Source organism: Protopterus annectens, chromosome 7.part0 (genome assembly GCF_019279795.1).
Source record: "Protopterus annectens isolate FY-2018-M chromosome 7.part0, PAN1.0, whole genome shotgun sequence".
Lineage (NCBI taxonomy): Eukaryota > Metazoa > Chordata > Ceratodontiformes > Protopteridae > Protopterus > Protopterus annectens.
In genome coordinates, this window is record NC_056739.1 from 133,544,197 (window position 1) to 133,569,996 (window position 25,800).

Genomic DNA, 25,800 nt, shown 5'->3' on the forward strand with positions numbered 1-25,800 from the left:
CAGAAGTATTTTAGATTTATTAGAGTTGAGAGAGAGTTGGTTGTGGTGCATCCAGTTCTCGGTAGTGGAAAAGGCTGTTTGTGTTTTGGTCAGGAGTTCCGACAGGTTAGCGGTGGCACAGACTAAGGTAGAGTCGTCAGCGTATTGGATAACTGTAGTATCAGGGATGACTGTGTGAAGGTTATTGATGAAAATGTTGAAAAGCATGGGTCCAAGGATGGTCCCCTGGGGAACACCGGTGGGTATTGGCAAGAAGGGGGAGGTAGAGTTCTTCCATCTGACAGCTTGAGATCTGTCTGATAGGTAGCTGGAGAACCAGGATAGGGTATCAGGGGAGAGATGAAGGTTAGAGAGATGAAAGAGAAGGTGCTTGTGGGAGATTGTATCAAAGGCTTTAGAGAGATCTAGCAGTACTGTGGATGCTAGTAGTCCAGAATCACGGGGTCGATTTACTGTATCTTAGAAGGATAATAAGGCAGTAGTGGTGCTATGGCCAGGGCGGAAGCCATGCTGGGTGGGAGTTTTGAGGTGATTCTGAGTTAAAAAAAGGCATAAGTTGGTGGTGGACACATTTTTCTAGTATTTTTGATATTGGTGAGAGTAGAGCAATTGAGCGGAAATTAGAGATATTGGTGTTTTTGCCTCCTTTGTGAAGAGGTAGAATGAAGGCAGATCGCCAAAGTTTGGATACATAAGACTCTTTTAGAGATCTGTTAATTAGGATGCTGATAGGGAGAGCAATACCTTCAGCAGCGGATCTGAGGAAGGAGGAGGGTATGTTGTCAGGGACATTTGAGCAAGGCTTAAGTTTTGATAGGAGTCTTTTTATGAAAGCAGTTGGAACAGGCTTGAGCTGGAAATTAAGAGGGCAGTTATTAGGGTTGTTGGGAGTAGAGGAAAGAAAGTTGGATGGGTTATTGTCAGGAAAAGATTTGGTTAGATTTGCAATGGATTCTGTAAAAAAATGTGTTGAAGTGAGAGCTAAGTTCTAAGTCAGTTATGCTAGGGTCAGGGCAGGGATTATTCCTGGACCCTGGATGGAGTAGGGAATTGATAGATTTCCAAAATTCTTTTGGGTTCTTGTTATTGTTGGATTGAAGTTTTTTATAGTAGTTTTTTTTGTCTGAGGTGATTAGTTTTTTTACTTGGTTGCGAAGTTGAGTGCATTGAAGCAAGGTAGAGGCCAACTTATTTTTCTGGTAGAGCTTCCAAGATTTGTCCATGCAATGCATTATTTGTTTAGTTTCTTTGGATAGCCAAGGAGCAGAATTAGTCTTGATTCGTTTGTTTCTTGGTGGGGCTTGGGAGTTGAGGGCTTTTAGGAAGATAGAGTTAAAATGTTCTACTGCATTGTCAAGGGGAAGAGTATTTAGGATGTGCCAGTTAATATGTTTAAAAATCATGGAGAAATGCATTCATAAACAACTGTAAAACTACCTATTAGAAAACAACTTACTAGCTAACTGTCAACATGGTTTCAGGCCATTTCATAGCACCACCTCTGCTCTTTTATCCTTCTCTGACTTTATTAATAAAAATCGCAAAAACAACACACTATCCTCAGCCCTCTTTATTGATCTGTCGAAAGCCTTCGATATGGTTAACCACCTCTTACTCATAAACATACTCAAAACCTGTCACTAGATGCACTGGCTATACAATGGTTCCAATCCTACTTAAACAACAGGCAGCAGGCTGTACTATGGGAGAGCAACTTATCTTCCCACCTCCCAATTGCCCTTAGTGTCCCTCAAGGCTCCATATTAGGTCCTCTCCTATTTTCTATTTTTATAAATTACCTACATTCTGTAATACCTCAAGCTACCTGTATCCAATATGCGGATGATTCTGTGTTAATATGCTCAGCCACTTCTACATCAGACCTACAGTCCCTAACCCAAAACGTGTTTAATACAGTTGAAAAATGGCTTCTACACTGATGACTCATCTTGAACCCTAAAAAAACAAAACTGCTACTATTCACTCCCACCCATAGCCCCCCCTCTTAATTTTACTGTTACATCAAGCAATGGTACTATCATATCTCCTGATCCTACCACAAAACTACTTGGGTACTAATAGACAACATCAATTTCTTTGATTCCCATATTAACAGTACTATAAAAAGAGTCAACAAAAAAATTGGGTTCCCGCTACAGGCTCAAACCCTTTCTGACCCCACTAGCCAGGACCACTATTGCCCGTACCCACTTAATCTCTACTCAATCTCTACTCGTCTCTATGCCTCCCCTATATATATACTAAACTATGTAAAAGCAACTTGAGCAAGCTGGCTATCTCCAATAACAATATTGCTACATTTGCAACTGGATCTGCCTACAGAACCCATCATTGTAACAATCTTCAACAACTAGGATGGTTACAGTTGCCAAATCTACTACTATTTAACCAACTAATAGTTGCCCACAAGATCCTGTGTCAACATACTAACACACCTATACTTACAAACCTTATCGCCCCTGTAATAACTTCAAGACCCTACGCACATCAAATAAACTACTTGTACAAATAAGTAAAACTAACAATTTGCTGGTGATTCTCTGTACTGTAATACTGTGGATAAAACCTGGAACTACCTCCCCAGTGACCTAACCTCCCTTTCATCAATAACCCTATTTAAAAGCAAATTTAAACCATACTTTAAATCACAGTGGTTATGCCCCTGTGCTAATCCTGACTAACTACCTCACTTATCTCTGGGTTCTAATCACCACACCTTTATAAGCTAGTTACTTTTCTATTAACAATAAAGAGAGTGTGATTTAACAGTTTGAAAGTGTTATTAGAGATTTCTTTGTATAACTAACCATAGCTGATATGTGGTAAGATTCTGTAACCAGAATTGGAAGGAATGGCAAAAATCTGTTATGTACCTGCATTTGTAAAATGTCAATTACTGTAAATAATACTGTGATTTATGGAGCTTTTTTCCCCAGGCCTCTACTGAAAATGGACATATATCCAGTTGGACTAGCCCGGTCAACGAATGTAAAATAAATAAATAAAATACTATATAGATTAGAATACAACACAATGTTCATGTCCAAGATGCTTGCTTCATATTTGCTACAGGGTTTAGAGATTTGACCTTATCTCGTAACATAACAGTTAGGACCAAATTTAGCAACAGGGACAGTCTGCAGTGCACAACTCCTATTAGGAACTTCTAGATTCGTCACAGGAACAGGAATGTCCTCTGGACCTTCCTCTGGAATTGAAACACCGGACAACTCATTCTAGTCTTTCTTACAAGCTATGTGCTGTGGTATAGGTTCAGGCACTGGTCTCAAATGTTTCCAGTTCTGCCTAAAAACTGCTCCTTCTGATTCCACAATCTACGATCTCAGCTGTGGACCAGTATTCTTCACAACACCAATCTGATCATAACCTTTGGACATTTGCATCCTTACCATTTCTCCCTTTCGTAATGGATTGTGTGGTTTACTGGTTTTATCACCGTAGGGCTTCTGGGTTAAATGCTCCTTCAACAGATTGGTTTTCACTAACCTGTTGTTATTGACAAATGGAACCAACAATTGACTACTGATTGGTAATGTGGTTCTAGTTTATCTTGACAGAAGTCTCTACACAGGTAAACCAAGATGTTTATCACAAGGAACATTTCTGAGATTCAAGATTTCTAGGAAAACATCACTATTATCTCGTTTTGACTTCTGTAGTAACTGTTTTGCACTTTGAACTATTCTACCAAACCATTTGACTTGAGGGTACTCTGGGCTTACATGTAACATGAGTAAAGTCCCATTCTTCAGCAAGTATTTTGAACTGTTGGCTTGTAAACTGCGTGCCATTGTCAGAAATAACTTTGTGCGGACTACCATGTACTGCAAAGTGATGCTTCATCATAGTAGTGACAGTACTGGATGCTAAATTGGGAAGTAGGTCAATCTCGAACCAGTTGGAGTAACAGTCTGCTAACACCAAATAATGGTGAGCATTCCACTCGAAAATGTCTGTGGCTATGTCGATCAAGGTAGTTCCAAAATCTGAATCCGAATTGAAGTTGAAGTCTTCTAAAGCTAAGTACCCTGTTGGGGATCCTTTTTTCTTGCACTAACCGATGTCAGAAAAAGTTAATAATTGTATCATCTGTGGAAAGCAAATACCATACCAAGACTTACATTCTTACTGCATCACTTGTTTAGGACCAGACCATGACGTCCCCCGTTGTCGCTTCTGTGCTTTGTTCAATGTCAGAACTATCCATCGTTGGGCCCTTATTGTAGCTAGATATTTTCGCTTACAGTCCTCATCTGATATGGCTTCGGTAAGCCATCCGACAGCAGATCTTCTGAAAAAACATAAAGATAAAGACAGAGACAGACCACACAGGTCCAAACCGACTGACAACGCTTCCGTTAAGTTAGTCGTCAGTTCTTCGGTCCTCAGTGAGGTGCTTCGCAGCCCCTGATGCCTGCTTCTGTGGATTCGCAGGCTGCTACCGAGACCCTTTCAGATAGCAAACCCCACAGCAAGTTATGGCTTGTGTCAGAGAGACACTTGCACACACACACCAGGTAGTAGGTGACAGTCATCTTTCCAGCTGTCCTGAGACAGCTTTGATGCTTCAGTCAGATTTAGTGCTTAGTATCTGAGATTTAAACTGTGTCTACACGCTGCTAGATTGTAGAGGTGCCATGGGATACTTAAGTATGCATTTTATAAATGTGCCTAGTGAAGCTGCAGATATGAGGATAGGGTCATACTGATCTGATCAAGAAGGGAAGAGAACAGTTATGAGTTTAGCACATGGGTAAGGGCGTGTGTTCAAGGAAAGTGGCTACATTGTACAAACTGTGCTTTGAAGAAAGTGCGTTGTAGAAAAGATGTATTGTCTGAGATACAGTAGCTTCAGCACTTTACTAATCATTTGCCATAGAAAAGTCAGCCAGAGGCAGATGAACATATCAGGGACCAGATACACAAGACAGTCTGACAAGGGAGAGAACATCTTTACATCCCCTACTACTAATACTGGAAAAGTTTGACAACTGACTAGCAGCAAAGAGGCAAGTCAACTAAGTGGAAGTAACCAGAGTTTAATAGAGCAGTACATACCACTGATTCATCCATTTATGGTGAAGGCATCCAACAGACCAGCATGACTATTATAACTAGTGAGGAGCAACATTCTTCCACGTAGGGTATGGACAGGAAGGGAGGTAGAAAATAGTTACCTATATGAGCACAGCTGTATTGAGCAGAGCATGGAAGAGAGGAGAAGATGGTTACCTGTATCAGAGTAGGATTCTAGCAGGAAGGGTATGAAAGGAAGTGGGTGAATAGGATTACCTATGTAAGATCAGAACTGTTCCTGGTAGGGTATGCAAGAGAAGAGGATAAGATTGTTATCTGTATAGGAACAGGGCATTATTATGTAGGGTATGAAGGCAGGAGGGACATGATGATGATCTGTGTGAATGAAGGACAGTAACAGGTAAGGTTTAGGGGAAGGAGAAGGGGATGGTTACCTATGTAGGGCCAGAACTGTATCAAGATACAATTATTAACTTAAAGGTACATTTTAGTCTAATTTGATCGAAAGTTTGTTGTTTGTTTGTTTAATTTAACTGTGGAGGCTGCTCACTAAAGTGTGCTAGCCTGTGTAACTAATTTATCACTGTTTCTGCATTTTCTGTGTGTTTCTACCAAAAAAACAAAAAAACAAAAAAATAATCCTTGTTTTCCCGCCTTCCTTGACTAGTTTAGACCAGTTTACAGGCATTGCTGTATTCTGGGCTGCGGTGTAGTTCCTGTGTTGTCCATTACCTTACTTGGATAGAAGGAAGTTTCTTTGCTCACCAGTGGGAGTGGGGAGCCTTGAGCAGCCTACCTGTCCCTGTAGAAAGTGACCTCAGCACAAGAAGCTGTAGTAATTGGTTGTTTTGGACCATTTCTAGCTCTTTTGTAGTTCACTGTTTAAAATCCGCCTCTGGGCGTTTTTTTCTGGCTATACTACTCGGACAAGCTCCTCGTGGGTCTGCAGAGTGGTCCTAGCAGCAGGGAACTCAGAAAAGCGACTACTTTCTGGATTTAAGTATCTTTGCTTTTTTTCACTTGGAATAGCTTCTGTAGCTTACCCTGAACTTGCTTGAACTGTTTTTTTTTTTAACTGTTTGCTGCATTATTTTAAAATCTGCACTTAAAGTTACATTTTAGTCGAATTTGATCGAACGTTTGTTGTTTGTTTGTTTAATTTAACTGTGGAGGCTGCCCACTAAAGTGTGCTAGCCTGTGTAACTAATTTATCACTGTTTCTGCATTTTCTGTGTGTTTCTACCAAAAAAACAAAAAAATAATCCTTGTTTTCCCGCCTTCCTCGACTAGTTTAGACCAGTTTACAGACATTGCTGTATTCTGGGCTGTGGTGTAGTTCCTGTGTTGTCCATTACCTTACTTGGATAGAAGGAAGTTTCTTTGCTCACCAGTGGGATTGGGGAGCCTTGAGCAGCCTACCTGTCCCTGTAGGAAGTGACCTCAGCACAAGAAGCTGTAGTAATTGGTTGATGTTCATCGTGTTTCACTGTTGCAGTCATAACTGTAGGGTGATCCTGCCGGCAGGCAGCCCGAGGTCGGCCAGAATCACAAAGTCTGGGTCTGGCGTCGGCTGTACAAGCTAGTACCCTGACGTCAGTATGCTCTGGTACATAGCCCTCAGCCGACGCCATCTTCTCCAGTCTTTCTTGCCGTGCGGTGGAAAGCAGTTCGCAAGTCGTTGGTTGGCGATTTTCGATCTACGCATTTGATTGCTGTCGGTCCGAAGTTCTTACTTCTCTTCTCAAAGCTAAGTACCCCATTGGGGAATCTTTTTCTTGTTCCTCCGATGTCAGAAAAAGTTAATAATTGTATAGCGTGTGGGAAACAGATACCTCATAAAGATTTCCACTCTTACTGTCTACCTTGCTTAGGCCCTGACCACGACGTTTCTTGTTGTCGGTTCTGTGCCAGGTTCAATTCTTGCACTATTAAGCATCGGTACGACTGGGCTTTAAATTACTTTGGCAGACGCTTCAATTATAGAATGTCGTCGGATTCTACCGGAATTCAAAAGAAGCGCAAAGACAAGGACAGGCCTCCGAGGTCCAAACAGGATTCGTCGCAGCTGGAGCCAGCGTCCGGTTCGGCTGTCGTCAGTGAGGCGCTTTTGCAGCCCCTGTCGTCCGCCACTTCTGAACCGATGGCCGATACGGACTCCCATGGGGAGCCATCAAGGCCTGTTGTTTTATCTGCTGCAGGACCTTCGGACGTCGCTCCCTTAGATGGGTCCGGAACCGCTGTGCAGGTACCGGCTTCTGAGGGGGGTATTCAGGCCTACTCACCTCACCATTTCAAAGACAAAGGCAAAGTCCAAGACTCCAGTTAAACCTAAAGTTTCTGCTTCAGCTACTTCTGAAGCTACTCCCAAGACACAGAAGCAATTGCTAAGGATGGCTGAGGATTTGCTTACAATGATTAGGGGTTCTCACCCCCCCCTCCAGAGAAAAGGCCTCGACAGGATGTTCCTTTGGATTCCTCTGACCAGGCTTCTGTATCTTCTGTTTCTTCCTCTGATCAGGAATATTCTTTTCCTCCTTATGAGGATTCGGATGCAGAGGATTCCTTGCCCTCTGCTTCTCTGCCTGAGGATTTCTCTTTTGGGGAGACCTTACATGAGATGAGGGAACATTTTCATTGGGAAGGTCAGGATTATTCTGCTTCCAAGAAGAGGCTTAGGGAATTCCTTCTTCTTCCTCAACACAGGCCTTTAGCTGTTCCTCCTGTTCTTGATATTGTGGATGATGCCTTTGGCTATTCCTCCTGTTCTTGATATTGTGGATGATGCTTTTTCTGAGGCTAATTTGAATCCTGATTCCATGCCCCCTGCTCCTTCTAAGCCTGATAGATTTTACGGGGTCCCTGATTCTCATTTTTTCTTATTCAAGAACCCTTCTGCGGATCCTGAAACTATTTCTCAGGGTTCTAAGGCTGCTAAGGTTGCTTCTTCCAAAAATCCTATTCTGTCCGAGAAGGATTCTCGTGCCTTAGACAGGTGGGGTAAAAAGGTATATACTTCTGCTACCCTTGCTATTAGGGCTTTAAATTGCCAGTTTCATATGTTTAAGTATCAGCAATTTCTTTTGTCTGTTTTGAAGCAAAAGCTTGCTACCTTTCCAGCATTTTCAGAGGATAAGGAATTGCAGGATGTATTGCATGCAACTGAACAAGCATAGTTTGCTTTGTGGTTTTGATGCTTTGGAGGCTTCTTGCAGGGCCGCAGCCTCTGGTACTGTTATTAGGAGACATGCCTGGCTTCGAGAACAAAGTTTGCCGGAACAGGTTAAGGCTAAACTTTTAGATGCCCCTGTTCAGCATGATGTTTTATTTGGATCCAAGGCTGAAGAGGTTATTAAAAAGATGAAAGAAAAGGCAAAATCTATGCAGACTGTGAAAGATTTCTTACAAGTTCAGCCTCCTAGATTTTCCAGGAATTGGCCCTCCAAAAATTGGTCCTTTCCCACATCTGACAGGCCTCAAAGGGGAAGATATAGACGCTCCAGAGGTCGTGGTCAGGCTCAGGCCTCTTACAGATCCAGACAATGGACTGCTTCTTCACCTAGAAGGGGAGAAGACAGATCCCAGTCTCAAAGGAAGCAGACTCAATGACTCTCTCGGTTGGGCTTCAGGACCCCCTTACCTGGATGCCCCTCTCGGAGGAAAGCTTTCTCTTTTTTGCAGGAATTGGGCTCATATTACCCAGGACAAATGGGTATTGAACGTGATTTTAAGAGGCTACAAGTTCCATTTTCATACTCTGCCAAGGGTTATCGGTTGGCCAGATCTGCCAAAACATCAATGGGCAGAGGCCTTAAATCAAGTGGATGCTCTACTGGCCATGAGAGCCATAGAGCCTGTTCCTCTCTCAGAAAAGGGAAAAGACTTTTACTCGAGACTATTTCTGGTTCCAAGAAAACAAAACTCATGGAGACCTATACTGGACCTTTTGGTGTTAAACACTTTTTTGGAAATTCCAAAATTCAAAATGCTTACTCTTCAACAACTGCTTCCAGTACTCTCCCAGGACGCTTGGATGGTGACATTGGACCTCAAGGAGGCCTACTTACACATTCCCATCAGGCAGGAACGCAGAAAATTCCTCAGATTCAAAGCAGGCTCGAGGCACTTTCAATTCTCTGTACTGCCCTTTGGTTTATCTACTGCGCCCAGGGTTTTTACCAAGTGCCTGGCCCCAGTAGTGGCTTATTGCAGACTTCAGGGGATTCAGATTTACCCCTATTTGGATGACTGCCTTATTCAGGCAGACAGCAAGGACCTTTTACTTCAACATCTGGATTTTGTTCAACGTCTCTTCCTCCTCCTGGGATTTTCAGTGAACATAAAAAAGTCCCAATTGGTTCCTTCTCAACAAATGATTTTTTGGGAGCCCTCCTAAATACAACCTTACAAAGGGCTTTCCTTACGCCAGAAAAACAAATACAGCTGGCTTCAATTTTCAAAACCTTGGCAACCTTAACTCAGCTCACTGCAAGGAAATTCCTGCAGGCTCTGGGCTATATGGCTTCATGCATTCTGTTAATTCCAAATGCAAGGCTTCATATGAGAAAGCTTCAATGGTACCTGAAAAGTGTATGGTCTCAGCATTACCAAGATCTGGACACTTTGATTCCTCTGATCCCCTGCCTCCAGAAGGAGTTCCTTTGGTGGTCCAGGGTATGCGCTTTAAATGAAGGGAAGCCTTTTCTTCTACCTCAACCTTCTCAAATCATAACCACGGACGCCTCAGATTATGCTTGGGGAGCACATTTTCTGAACAAATGCCAGCAGGGGACCTGGACAAAGAATCACCTTCACTGGCACATCAATCTGAAGGAAATGTTGGCAGTTCAAAATGCTCTTCTAGCCTTCAAGAACCTTTTGCAACCAGGGCCTCTTCTAATTCGTACAGACAACACCACAGTCATGTGGTACATAAACAAGCAGGGGGCTCTCATTCATACCCCCTTTGCAGACTAGCTATGGCTTTATGGGACACAGCTCTAACTCTGAATCTGCATCTTCAGGCTCAATTCATTCCAGGAAAGCAGAATCTCTTAGCAGACAGCCTAAGCAGAAACATTTTGGATCCTCACGAATGGATGCTAGACACCAACTTATTCAACAGGATAACTACAGTTTGGGGGTGTCCCCAGATAGATCTGTTTGCATCCCATCTCAACCATCAGCTACCTCTCTTTTGCACCAGGTCCTTCCACAAAACAGCTTGGAAAGTGGATGCCCTGTCATTCAGTTGGAGGAACCTTTCGGGATATGCCTTCCCTCCTCTTCCTCTTCTTCCCCGAATATTACTGAAGATAAAGCTAGACAAGCCCAAGTTCATCATCTTGATTGCTCCAAATTGGCCTCGACAGTTTTGGTATCCAACCTTACAACATCTCTGCTTGGAACCTCCTTGGATCCTTCCTCTGTACCCTTCTCTGCTGTCCCAGCATCAGGGTCAGATGCTACACCCTCATCTCAAGACCCTTTGCTTGGCAGCTTGGCTCTTCAAGGAACTCTGATTTCTTCTAAGCTTCCCAAACAAGTTTTGGATGTTCTTCTAGAAGCCAGACGGCCTAGCACTAGGAAATCCTATACCTCTAAATGGAAAAGGTTTTGTATTTGGATGCAGGACCTTGGCTCTAACCCTTTTGTGCCTGATCTCTCATCTATTTTGCTTTACCTTTCAGACCTTTTGTCTAAAGGCCTTTCCTTTTCTTCCATTAAGATTCATGCTTCTGCTATATCTGCTCATTTTAATACTGACCCTCCTGTTTTGTCTCATCCATTGGTGAGACAATTCTTGAGAGGAGCTAAGAATTTGAGGCCTCCTAGGACCCCTCCTGTCCCTGCCTGGGATCTTAACTATGTTTTGGAAAAACTCACTTTGCCTCCTTTTGAGCCTGCTGCGGCTTCTGATATTAAATTTTTATCCTGGAAGACGGTTCTTTTGTTAGCATTGACTTCTGCCAGAAGGGTTTCAGAGTTGCAAGCTCTTATGGCTGTGGAGCCATACCTAATTTTCCATCTTGACAGAGTATCCTTGAGGACCAATCCTACTTTCATGCCTAAGGTGATTTCAAAAGTTGCTTTAAATCAGACTATTCACCTTCCTACCTTCTTTCCTAATCCTCAAATTAAAGGGGAAAGGATTTTGCACTCATTGGACGTACACAGACAGTTACGTTTTTACTTGGACAAGACTAAAGAATTCAGAAAATCTAATCAATTGTTTGTTTCTTTTGCCTCCAGTTCTCTTGGAAAGGCTATTTCCAAACAAACTATTTCCAAATGGATTGCCTATGGAATAAGATTTTGTTACACTCATCATGGGAAACAGTTTCCAGGTACTGTGAGAAGTCATTCTACTAGAGCTGCTGCCACTTCTACTGCTTTTCTCAGAGGGGTCCCTACCAAGGATATCTTGGAAGCTGCCACTTGGAGTTCTGTGCATACCTTTTCCAAGCACTACAATATCCCTTTGTACTCTAAGACTAGGGCAGGTTTTGCCTCTGCTGTTTTGCAGGGCCTTCTTGCTGCCCCTTCTTCTATCTGAGCCTCCTCCCTTTCTTCTCTGCTTTGGGATTCCACCCTACAGTTATGACTGCAACAGTGAAACACGATGAACATAGTACAGTTGTGTACACCTACCATAAATGTAGATGTTCGAGTGTCTTCACTGTTGCAGTCGGTGTTTCCCTCCCTCCTATCCCCTCTTTTTTCACTTTATGGTGTGTTTGTGTTTCCTTGTGGGACTCATTTTTTTTTTGTTTATTGGGGATTTCTGACATCTGGGGCAAGAAAGGCTGGAGAAGATGGCGTCGGCTGAGGGCTATGTACCAGAGCGTACTGACGTCAGGGTACTAGCTTGTACAGCCGACGCCAGACCCAGACTTTGTGATTCTGGCCGACCTCGGGCTGCCTGCCGGCAGGATCACCCTACAGTTATGGCTGCAACAGTGAAGACACTCGAACATCTACATTTATGGTAGGTGTACACAACTGTACTTTTTGGACCATTTCTAGCTCTTCAGCGCCAGTTAAACAAGGTTAAACTTTTTCTGGCTCCGCCAAGTCTGCTCTTCAAATTTTCCCTTAAGGAAGCTCTACTCTTAGTATAACCAGACTACTTACTATATTATAAGCCCAGCACTTGTTCTCAATACTTCTCTACTAAGTAAGCACTCCCGTACTAAGTAAAGTACTACATCTACTTACCACCCCTGTGAATACCCACTTCCCTTAAAGGTACAGCACTCCCTTATACAGTTCTAGCATGTCGAGTGGTAGATTACTGGCGTCGTCTCCAGTTCAGCTGGTCAATCTGGATATCTTGAGACAATGCTGCAATTTTCTCATGTACACAGACAACCCTCTCCTCCTCCCAACAAACACAAATACATGTGAGAGATGCAACTATATAGCCAAACTGGAGGCTGAACTCTCTCAACTCAGGGCTGGCATGACCAGACAGGAGGAGATGGCAACCACACACACAACAATCCCAGTCCCACATAGACCTACCACAACTGCAAACCAAACACATAAAACACAAAGACATACTGAGGCTCTAACAAAAACTTACCAAAACAACAGAGGCTCCCAAAGCTGACACCCAAAATCCACCACCTCAAAACAAAACACATGCAACACATACTTCAATAAATCAGTGTGTCAACCAATCACAGCCCTTAAGGCCAAACACCTTGCCTGATACACTAGTAATAGGTGACTCTATAGTCAGACACACTGATGTCCCGCTGACCAGGCTGAACAAGGAGAAGGTGACTGTGAGCTGTCTATCGGGAGCTAGGATCCGCCACATAACACACGCACTCAAGTCACTCCAAAGCAAGTACAAATATGACTCCGTCATTGTCCATGCTGGTGTGAATGACCTGAGACATACCTCCCTGGACTACATGAAAAGAGACATAGAGGAGCTCTCCGATTATGTAGCCCAGGCTGGTATGACCCTGACCCTGAGCAGCATCTTGCCCTCACCAAGAATGATACCACAATACAAAGACAAGATGATCAGCTTTAACAATTGGCTCAAGTACTGGTGTCATTCTAAGGGGATCCAATGTCTGTCTGCCTGGGATGACATGTTGGACAAGCCACGCTGCTTTGCAAGGGATGGCTTACACCTGTCACCACTGGGCTTCCGGATATTGGCTAAGGCTCTTGCCACCCCCATAGTGCCTTTTTTAGGCAAGGCTCAAAAGACAAACCCACCTCCTTAGAAAACAAAAATGGAAAAAAACTAAGGGTAATGCTGCTCAACGCCAGAAGTCTAAATATCAAGATGCAGGCACTTGATGCACTCCTCAGCATGGAGAACATCGACGTCTGTGCAGTAACTGAAACCTGGTTCACGGCTCTTGAGAGCACCCCAGCGCTACCAGGCTATACCTCGTATCATGCTTTTCGGCCCCAAAACCGGCGAACCACAAAGGAGGGGAGTGTCCATATTCATCAAGGACACCCACACCTCCAGGTTAGTAGCAACACATGAAGCATCAGAGACCATACAGGTACAACTAACCATAGGCAAAACTGCTATACAACTGGTAGCATGTTACAGACCACCCTCCCAATCTCAAGAACTCCTCTCAGCCTTCCTGAAGACATTGGAGGATATGAATGTATCACAAAATACCATCATACTGGGAGACTTCAACTACCCAAACATAGATTGGGTACATTATTCTAGCCCTGATACCCTAGCCCAAAGGTTCCTGGAATTCATAAATTCAAATGCACTGGAACAATTAGTCACCTCTCCCACTAGGGGAGATAATATACTAGACCTGATCATCACAAACATGGGGACAAAATGCTCCACACCGGAAGTATACCCCTCACTAGTGAGATCTGACCACAAACTAATCACCCTGGATATACATATCCCACCTCCACCCCCAGCACAAAAGACCACAGTGAAAAACTTCTCAAAAGCAGACTTCACTCTTCTTAAGACTGAGATGGTATCCTTTAAGCCCGCTGTGCCAGTGGATACCACATCCCACGATGCCAAATCCTTCACAAATGTTTTCTATGGACATCTCCAAGAATGCATGGATCATGCAATCCCAAACAAATCCAAGTCCCTCTCCACCAAAGGTAAGCATCCTGTCTGGTGGACCTCAAACATAAACAAATTGTATAACAAAAGAAGGAAGCTACTGCACGTCAGAGCAAAATCCCACGAAGGGAAGCCATCTCTGATCAACATTAGCAGAAAACTACGCTCTCTCATAAAAACATCCAAGGCCAACTTTGAGAGAAAAATCGCTAAGGACACTAAAGATAACCTCAAAGCCTTCTTCAGCTATGTTAGAAACCTGGGCAGAAACCCTCAGATATGCTCAGAGTTGGTTCACAACAATAAAAAATACACTGAACCCACAGATATTGCCAACATTCTGGCTGACAGGTTCAGTGCAAATTTCTCCCCTCCTTCACTCCCAAAAGAAGAAATACTTATCCCAGCTGAATGTAATCTCCCTGTCATCTCAGATGTCCAAGTGAGAACCGCCTAAACAAAGCAAAAGCACAGCATCAATGGGACCTGACGGTATCCCGGGTTGCGTGTTACGTGAACTCCAAGAGGAGCTAAACCCACACATAAAAATGCTATTTAACCTTAGCCTTACTTCGGGATATGTACCTGAACACTGGCGTACAGCAACAGTGGTCCCACTCCACAAGGGGGGGTGCCTCTACAGACCCTGGAAACTACCGCCCCATAAGCTTAACCAGCCTGGTCTGCAAAGCTATGGAAAGAATCATTATGGAACTCATAATCAGAGACATAGGGGACCTACAGACACTTGACCCCACCCAGTTCGGCTTTGTAAAGGGCAGATCCTGCCTATTAAACCTGGTTGACTTTTTTGAAACGATCACTAGAGCCATTGACGAGGACAAAGCAGTCCATACAGCATACCTGGACTTGGCTAAGGCCTTCGACACAATACCCTACTCAGGCATCATAGATAAGCTCAACAGCTTAAATGTAAACCCTTATGTCACTAGATGGGTTACAAACTGGCTAAAAGACAGAACCCATAAAGTTAAAATCGCTGGAGCAATGTCAGACTCAAAGCCAGTCACAAGTGGTGTCCCACAGGGATCTGTCCTGGGACCCTTCTTGTTCGGCATTTATTTCTCAGATGTTAAAGCAAACACGGGAGGGCTGTGGCTGACAAAGTTCGCAGATGACTGCAAACTAGGCACCATAGTCGATACACCAGCAGGCGCACACATCCTACAAAAAGGCCTCACAGAAACGGACATCTGGTGCCGGAGTCACGGCCTTAAACTAAATGCCAAAAAATGTATAGTCATCCCCTTTGGGAAAAACAAAGTACCCACAAATTATCACATAGACAGCAACCCACTGAGTACTGAAAAAGTAATCCGGGACCTTGGGACCCAAGTCGACAGCGACCTCTCATTTGATACCCACGTTGCCAAAGTGGTTAGAAAAACATTCTACCTTGCACACCTCATCATGAAGGGATTCACATCCAGATCCAAGGATGTCATTGTACCCCTATATTCCTCCCTCATCAGACCCATGATTGAGTACAATGCCCCATTTGGTATGTACCTCACCCGACATTTGCAACAGCTGAAGAGACCACAAAAGTACCTCACCAAGAGGATCAAGGGTCTCCAACATATGTCTTATTCTGCCAGACTAAAGAAACTTCAGCTCTATTCAGTATCATACCGCCTGCTCAGAGGTGATCTCTGCCTGACGTACAAGGCCGTGTCCAATCAGGATCTGATGGACATGCTCCACCTCAAAAAATCCAAGTCCATCAGGACCACGAGAGCTAAAGACTTAAACCTCGACACAAGTATGAATAGGACATGCTGGAGGGATAGATTCATAACCCAGAGGCTTCCCATGCTTTGGAACAAGATCCCAGTTCGTATTAGGCAGAGCCCCTCACTGACTCTCGTCAAGAGAAATCTTGGTGAGTGGATGGGAGATCGTAAGTTTACCCCAGGGGTCACATCTGTGTCACTGCTAGACAGGGGCACAGTAAACTAATTCTATTATATAAGGGGACCTTCATTGTGTCACTACTAGACACAGTATTCTAAATTTATTCTGTACTTTTTTGTACCATTTCATGAGGTGGCAAATGCCACATCACTATGGGTAGGCTTACAAATGTCCCAGGGCAGATAGCCTAGTACTGTACTATGAAACTATGAAACTAAAATTAGGTGAGAATAGAAGGGAGGAGGATGAGATTGTTTGCATAAGCAGGATTGTAGCATGTATGGTATGGGGAGAGAAAGAGATGATGTTTACCTATGTAGAGCAGCCAGGTGAGGTATAGGGGAAGAAAGAGAGGATAGTTACCTATGCAGGAGCAGGACTGCACAAAGTAAGGTATGAGAAGAGCAACAGAGGAGAGTTTAATACGTCGGAGCAAGATTGTATCAGTTCGGCTGAGGGGTTAGGAGATGACAGGGTGGTTTTGTATGTAGGAGCAGGACTTTACCAGGTAGGCTATAGGTGAAGAGGAGCATAGATACCTACAGAAGAGCAGGACTGTACTAGTTGGGGGGGTAAGAACATGGTTACGCACATAGGAAGGGCTGTACCAGATAGGGTATATTTGGGGGGATGTCTGCCTGTTCAAGAGAAGGACCATGTTAGATAGGGTTTTTGGGGATGTAGAGATAACTCACTTAAAGTGAGATGGCAGAACATTTTAGGTATACAGGTTTAACCAGTGTCAGTTTCCTGGCTTAGTATGTCAGAGGAAGGGGGTGAGAGAATGTGTGTGTAATAAATAGTGCTTGGTGCTTAAGGACTTGTAGTGTGGTAGTTAAGGAGTGCTTTTAAGTAGACATGGCTGTATGACTTGAAGTGGACATTGAAAGTCCACTACCAGCCTCACTAAAAATCTGGCTCCTACATGTAATGTGTAGTATACTTTTTCTAACAGACCTGCATAAAAGGGTAATTTAATATTATTTACTGGCTGAATAAGAGGCTCTACTTTTCAATCCCGAAATACCAAAATGCCGACATATATAATACCGAGACCAAAATAGTGAAAAATCGAAACAATGAAAATAAAGAATGAACCTCATAAAATCGAACCTCACCACATAAAAAAAACTTGCACAAATCACTCCACGCAACCAACACCCGAAACACTGCTAAAGCAAATAGTACAAAACCATACCCACAACATATCCAAACAACTAAAATTATATCTACCTTCCCACTGATAAGCTCAACATTAAACACTTATAATTGTATCAAATAAAATAAATTAATCCACCTCAAAAAAGTATTCATCTTAACTTACAAACCTCAGTAGCAAACCAGGAAATACTTGACACTACAGCTAACGTAACACGTAAGCAACTTTCCATAACGAAAATTAATGTACTACAGAGTATGAGAGACACACTCATTTTACGTAGAAAAGTACAAACAAAACAGATACAGTTATATAAAAGTAAATTAAATTCCCAAAAAACAGTAATAACGTTTATGTAGAGAGGCAAGCCCCTCTGCACCCCCACACCCCCTGCTAGTTATATATACCAACTCCGAGATTGCACTACACTGAGGGGAAAGGGTAGACTTACCGATCTGTACTTCATAAATATCGTCATATAAAAATACAGCTGTACTTCAGTCTTTTCAGGTGCAATCTTATGAACTTTCATGGTAGTGAATTTTCATTATTTTGGTCTCGATATTATGTGTTTCGGCATTTTGGTATTTCTGGATTGAAAAGTAGATCCGAATAAGGGCACAGATGCTGTAATAATGTTTTCTAGAAGTATACATTGTTGTAAACTCCTTGCTATCTACATAAGAAGTAAACATGCTGCAAAATGCTATTAGTCAAACAAAATCCTTTGCTGTCTATTGCTGAGAAGTGACACCAGTAAAGAATATACTGAGTTAATTTTAAGTTGTAAATTAATGAGCATGCTTGCATATGTATGAATATTTTGAATGCAAAAATTAATATTTCATACAACTTTAAGAAAACTTTTCTTAATAGTAGAATTTCAGTTATATGTTCTTGCACCTTAAGACAAAGGTTAGAGCATGTACACTTATAGTTAGGGCACCTGGTTTAAAAATAAAATGCTGCTGAAATATGTTTAGTGTGGCCATAAGTAGCTCTTTGTGGTGCGTGTGGATGCATGTGCATGTGTTTGTGTGCTTGGCTGAGATATATACATAAAGTAAAATTTTCTTTTTTCCCCCCTTTGGCTTGCATTCTCAAAAGTGACCTGCAACTACGGAAACGGAGGTTGCCAACACACGTGTGATGATACAGAACAGGGCCCAAAGTGTGGCTGTCACATGAAGTTTGCCCTGCACTCTGATGGGAAGACTTGCATAGGTAGGTCAACAAGCTAAGAGTGAAATCTTTTCTTAAAAAAAAGAATGTCCCTTGATTGTCACTGTCATTGCAGTCTGGAAAATCCAGTCATGTGTATCAACAGCAACAAGTAAGGATTCAGAGGAGTCTGCCTGGTATTTCATGGAAAGATGCTTTGTACTAGTTCAAATGTCATGTTGGCAGGTTAGCTAACACTGCATTATCCAGCAGCATGCCAGAGGCAGCTCTAAATGTACCCTGACTAAATAGGAGGAGACATGTTCAAATGGGGACATGGCTGTAATATGTTTCCTTCTTCACAGTGTACGTGCACACTGCTAAATCTAGGTTGATGTGTGGAAATTTGATTCATGTATATAAATGTTTTAAAGAATTTAATTTTGGCGATATGGCTGTTAGTAGGTTGTCATTCATTTAATACCAGGAATAAAGATCTTGTGACTGATTGTAAATCTGGTAAGATTGCTGGATGGTTTAATCCGTTTTTGGAAGGCTTCCTTGTTGGTGGAATAATATTCTGCTAAAAATTAGGAAGTCAGGCTCAATTATTTCTTTTAAACATAGATGGGATGACTGGGTTGGTATTAGGGTTTTTCATCCTGTATATTTTGGTGACAAATTCTCTGAATACCTTTCAAGGCTTTGAACTTGTGTACTGAAAACTGATCATTGAAAAACATTATCAAATATAATGACAAGCTGCAGGTGTCCTGTTTTGTTACCTTTTAATTTATTATGTCATCTACAGATGTTCTTGCAGCAGGTTCCTTACCTCTTTTACTTGGTACTAATCTGTACTAGTGAAAGTCACCTTGCTCTGCTGTGAATATTAAGTCTTCTCTGCATTTCGTACAAGTTATTGCAGTCGAGCATTACATGAAAATCATTTCTCAAGTGGCCTTTTTTTCTTAGTTTTGAATACATTTTCATGTTTTTTTTTTCCCATTGTGGTTCTCCACTTTGAACTAGGTATCCTGGGCACTTGCTCACGTGTGTGTGTGTGTGGACGTAAAATACTTGCATAACTTACATTTTTAATGTAAAATGCTTCTTCCAACAGCAGTTACATATGCTACAGTAAGTTTGAAACATTAAGTAGAGGAGCTGTTTCACATCAGAAATACTAAAAAAGTATATAGTAATACAAGCAAACAAATACAAAACAGTTTAATAAGCAGCCCATTCTCTAAGCATAATAATGCCCTTCAAGGCGGGTGTTTTCAGGCAGTTAATGCCCTTCCAGGGGCACCGGAAGTGTTATGCCTCAAACACCCCAGGGCATGCATTAATTCCCTGGTAATATCTAACTTGTCAGGCATTATTGCTTGTGTAACAAACCACTTATCACACCTGTATGCAGCAAACAGTTTGCTACAGTGTAAAAAGTGTGAAGAAGAACCAGCTTGGGGAACAGCACATGGCACAAGGATAGCTAGCACAGAGGTTAACATTAAGAAAGTAAAAAATTCTGTGATGTTCGAGTCCTCGTCATTGGCTTTTACTGAGTTAAACTCTGCAGTATCCCATTAACTGTCAGTCTTTTAACTTTGCTTAGTGCATGCTCAGTCCATATTGCAGCTTTACCAGTGCTGGCTGCTGGACTCCCTATGTTGCATATATTGACCTTTTATAGTAACAAACAGAGTTATTGTTGTTGTGGATACATACTCATGAAGACATACAATTTCCTTCCATCAACTAATACATATGATGTTCTTCATGTTTCACTGTTGCAGTCATCACATTTGGATTATATGCTTGCAGTAGCCCTCATTCGGCCTGATTAACAACGTCTTGGGTCCTGCGTTGGTTGCTGTCCCATCTTTCATGACATCAGGTAGTCAGGGGTATAAAGCATGCAGTTGATGCCATTACATCAGTCCCTGTTGGGGAAACTTTTTCTTGCTCTAAACCGATGTCAGTAAAAGTCAATAATTGTATTTCTTGTGGAAAGCAAATACCTCATAAAGATTTTCATTTGTACTGTATTCCTTGCCTGTGCCATGACCACGATGTACTGTGCTGTCAGTTTTGTGCTTTATTTAATCAGCGCACTATCCGTCGTCTGTATATTTTTGCCTCTAAATATTTTGGTTCTCGGTTTAATTATCCAGGAAATGTCGGTTAGCCATCCAACTACCGGGATTCCAAAAAAATGCAGAGATAAAGACTGAGACAGGCCGCCGAGATCCAAAACTGCCGATGACGCTTCTCCTAAGCCAGTCGCCAGTTCGCCGGTACTCAGTGAGGTGCTTTCTCAGCCCCTGATACCCGCTACTTCTGATTTGCAAGCCTCTACTGAGACCCATCACGTATGCCGTGAGATGCTTCAACTATGGAACCTGCAGATGTCTCTACCTTGGATGGGTCCGGAGACGCTGTGCAGGCACTGGCTTCTGAGGGTGTATTCAGGTCTATAGACTTGCATATTAAACCGACGCCTCATTCTTCATTTAGGCCTAAATCTCGAACCATGCCTAAAAAAACGACACCCAGGCTGCATGCTCAGGCCTCTGTGCCTAAAAAACAAATGATAAGAATGGCTGAAGATCTTATAACTCTAATCAGGGGAAGCCAACCTCCCCCTTCTAAGAGACCTAGGACTGAAGTTGTTTATGAATCTTCTGACCAGGATTCTGATTTTTCTGATTCTTTTGATGATCTGGATTTGCCCTTATCTACTTATGAGGATTCTGATGCAGAGGACTCTATTCCCTCTGTTTCCCCTCCAGAGGATTTTTCTTTTGGTGAAACCTTACATACTCTAAGGGAGCATTTCCACTGGGAAAGCCAGGATTTTTCTGATTCAAAAAAGAGGCTTAGGGATTTTTTACTCCTGCCTCAGCATAGGCCTTTAGCTATTCCTCCTGTACTAGACATTGTTGATGATGCTTTTTCGGAATCTAGTTTGGCCCCTGATTCTTTGCCTCCTGCTCCCAGAAAACCTGACAGATATTCAACACAAGTTCCTTTTAAAAATCCTATTGCGGATCCAGGGACTATTTCACAGGGACCCAAGGGCATTAAGGCTTCTACTGCTAAAAATCCTACTCCTTCTGATAGAGACTCCAGGGCGCTGGATAGATGGGGTAAGAAGGTGCACACTTCTGCAACCTTAGCCATTAGGGCTTTAAACTTCCAGTTTCATATGTTAAAGTATCAGCAACATGTTATTGGATTGCTTAAACAGAAAATGATGTTGATTCCTGACTGTGCAGAAAATAAAGAATTACAGGATTTAATGCATTCTGCTGAACAGGTTGGAAAACATACTTTGCAATGTGGATTTGATTCATTAGAGGCCTCTTGCAGGGCTGCTGTTACTGCGTCTGTGCTCAGAAGACATGCTTGGCTTAAGGAGCAATTTTTGCCTGATCATGTTAAAGCTAAATTGTTGGATGCTCCCTAAAATCAGGACCGCCTGTTAGGCAACAAGGCTGAGGAAGTTCTTAAAAACATGGAAGATAAAGCTAAATATATGCAAACTGTTAAAGATTTCTTACAAGTTCAGCCTACTAGATTTAGTAGGCACTGGCCTTCTAAGAACTGGTCCTTTCCAGCCCCTTCCAGGTCTTCTCAAACCCCAGGTTTCAGTCCCAGGGGACACACAAGACTAAGCAGTGGGGGGTTTCCGCACCCAAATCAGGGAGTAGTAAGACTCCCCCTATGGAAAACTGTCTCAATGACTTGCTTTTAAAACTTCCAAGCACTTCCCAACTGAATGCTCCTTTAGGTGGAAAGATTGGTCTGCAGGCCAAAAACTGGGAACCCATTATCCAGGACAAATGGGTTTTAAATATAGTGTCATGAGGATACAGATTTCACTTCCACACCTTACCAACACCAAGCAGGTGGCCAGTCCTACACCCAAATCAGTGGACAGAGGCCCAAAGTCAAGTACTCTCTTTCTTAAGCATGGGGGCTTTTTAGTTGCTACCAGAAGAGGAAAAGGGACAAGGTTTCTGTTCGAGATTTTTTCTGATACCCAGAAAAGGCAATACATGGCGTCCTATCCTGGACCCTTCTACTCTAGATACCTTTCTAGTGATTCCAAAATTCAAGATGCTGACTCTTCACCAGCTGCTTCCTTTCCTAGGCAAAGATGCATGGTTGGCAACACTAGACTTAAAAGAAGCATACCTGCACATCCCTATCGGGGAGTCTTGCAGAAGATACCTGTGCTTCAAAGAAGGCTACATGCACTATCAGTTCTCTGCACTGCCCTTTGACTTATCTACTGTGCCCAGGGTATTCACAAAGTGCCTAGCTCCAGTCATTGCATTCTGCAGGCAAAGAAATATTCAAATATATCCATACCTGGACGATTGTCTAATTCAGGCAGAAAGTCAGGACATACTTTTGAATCATCTGGCCTTTGTTCAAAGGGTACTGACTTGTCTGGGGTGCACCATAAATGAAAAGAAATCACACTTGGTACCCTGTCAACAAATTATTTTCCTGGGAGCAAGCTTGAATACAACTTCCCAGATGGCTTTCCTCACGCCAGAGAAATGGACTCATTTGACAACCTAATTCAAACAAGTCGCCACAAAAACCCAGTTATCTGCAAGACAAATACTGCAAGCCTTGGGGTTCATGGCCTCCTGCATTCTTCTAATTCGATATGCAAGACCGCATATGAGGAAACTGCAATGATGTCTCAAAAGCCTATGGTGTCAACATTCACAGGATCTAGAAGCTATGATTCCTGTCATACCTTTCCTACGCCTAGAGTTCCTGTGGGGGGCAGAGGCCTGCCACCAAAACAAGGGACTAACATTTACACTACCCCCTGCCACCCAAACCTTAACAACAGATGCATCAGACTATGCATGAGGGGCACACCTGGCAGGGAGGTGCACTCAGGGCAAATGGAACCCAAGTCAAATGCACCTACACATAAATCAAAAAGAAATGTTAGTTGTACAGAATGCTCTGACAGCCTTCAAGGACCACATTCTTCCAGGACAACTAATGGTAAAGATGGACAACATCACGGTCATGTGGTACATAAACAAGCAGTGAGGTACACACTATTACCCCCTCTGCTGACTAGCCATGGCATTGTGGAACACAGCCTTGAGCTACCAAGTCAATCTAAGAGCTCAGTTCCTGCCAGGAAAACTAAATACACTGGCAGATGGACTAAGCAGAAACCTCATGGACCCACACGAGTGGAAACTGGAACCAAGGATTTTCAACATGTTGGCAAGCAAATGAGGGAGCCCAGATAATATACTTGCTTACCTCCCCCCAGAACCATCAGTTGGACAAATTTTGCACAATGATTCCCCACAAACTAGCTTGGAAAGTGGATGGTCTATCCTTCAGCTGGAAAAACCTATCAGTTTATGCCTTTCCTCCTCTGCCTCTGCTCTCCAAGGTACTACTAAAGATCAAACAGGACAAGCCAAGGACGATTTTAATTGCACCAGACTGGCCAACACTGGTACCCCCTCCTGCGCAGTGTGTCACGCTTGGCCCCATGGCTCCTGCTTCAGACTCCTTCCCTGTTGTCTCAGCAGGAGAACCAGATTCTGCACCCTCAGCTGCAAACCCTGAATCTTGCAGCCTGTCTAATTACCTAATCTCTCCTTTACTACCCCTCAGTAAATCAGTGATGGATATCATTTTAGAGGCTAGGAGGCCTAGTACTAGAAAATCTTATGCTGCAAAATGGAAAAGATTTTGTACCTGAAACCAATCTCAAGGGATGAGCACAGCAGTGCCCAGTTTACCTCAGAATCTACAATATTTGACTGAGATGCTTCATAAGGGCTTGTCCTTTTCCTCCATCAAAATTCATGCCTCAGCCATTTCAGCTCATTATAGCACAGAGTCTCCCCTCTTCTCTCACCCACTGCTCAAGCAGTTCCTCAGAGGGGCCAAAAATTTAAGGCCACCGAGCAGGGCTCCAACTCCAGCCTGGGACCTTAACTTTGTTTTGGAGAAACTCACTCTTCCTCCTTTCGAGCCAGCTTCTACTGCAGATTTAAAATTCCTTTCCTGGAAAACAGCTTTCCTTTTAGCAATCACTTCTACAAGACTGGTATCTGAGTTACAGGCCCTTATGGCAGTGGAGCCTTTCATCATCTTTCATGCGGACAGGGTGTCCCTCAGAACCAATCCCTCCTTCATGCCCACAGTGGTATCCAGTGTGGTTCTTAATCAGTCCATTCATTTGCCTACCTTCTTTCCTAACCCACAGAATAAAGGGGAACGGATACTGCACTCCTTAGATGTGCACAGACAACCTAGATTCTACTTGGACAGGACTAAACCTCAAAGGAAATCTGAACAACTGCTGGTGGCATTTGCTGTAGGGGCAGAGGGGAAAGCTATTTCAAAGCAAACCATTTCAAAATGGATAGGCCACTGCATTCATTTCTGCTATAAGCACCATGGAAAACCTATCCCACAGGGCATCAAACCCCATTCAACCAGGGCTGCATCTACCTCTACAGCCTTTCTCAGGGGTGTCCCTACAAGGGACATCCTAGAAGCTGCTACCTGGAGTTCTGTACATACTTTACCAAGCATGATCATTTGCAAATATTCTCTACATCCAGAGCTGGTTTTGCCACTGCAGTCTTGCAGGGCCTTATAGCTGGTCCTAATTCTATTTAAATTCCTCCTCCCAACCTTAGCTTTGGGAATCTACCCAAATGTAATGACTGCAACAGTGAAACAGGAAGAACATAGTACAGTTGTGTACACTTACCATAAATGTAGATGTTCGAGTGTATTCACTGTTGCAGTCCTGGTTACCCTCCCTCCAGCCCCCTTTCTTCTTTTGGCTATACCTCTACTCTCACTATGCTCAAAACGTTTTTTGGTGTATTTGTTTTTTTTGTTGGAGGTATATCCTTGTATTATAGATTTAATTGCTTCCCACTAGGTGGGCACCTGACATATGGGGCAAAAAAAACTGATGTAATGGCATCGGTTGCATGTTTTATACCCCTGACGACCTGATGTCATGGAAGAAAGGACAGCAACCAACGCAGGACCCAAAACTCTGTTAATCAGGCCGACTGAGGGCTACTGCAAGCAGATAATCCAAATGTAATGACTGCAACTGTGAATACACTCGAACATCTACATTTATGGTAAGTGTACACAACTGTACTATATGGCTTCAGTATGCCACCCGACTACTGACATCCCGAAAAAATGCAAAGATAAAGACAGAGACAGACCACATAGGTCCTAAGCTGCTGACGACGCTTCTCCTAAGCTAGTCGCCAGTTCACTGGTACTCAGTGAGGCACTTTCGCAGCCTGTGATACCCGCTACTTTAGATTCGCAGGCCTCTACT

The 25,800-nt window shown here is 43.0% G+C and overlaps 1 protein-coding gene across 5 annotated transcripts in view; it reads left to right on the plus strand.

Annotated features, from left to right (window-relative positions):
- SCUBE3 (signal peptide, CUB domain and EGF like domain containing 3) overlaps window positions 1–25,800 on the plus strand; it is a 3,541,316-nt gene that overhangs the window by 1,763,066 nt on the left and 1,752,450 nt on the right. For all 5 annotated transcript variants that reach the window (XM_044076569.1, XM_044076573.1, XM_044076571.1 and 2 more), the window contains exon 5: window positions 18,366–18,482. In XM_044076569.1, the coding sequence (XP_043932504.1) occupies window positions 18,366–18,482 (117 nt within the window). The remainder of the gene's footprint in view (window positions 1–18,365; window positions 18,483–25,800) is intronic.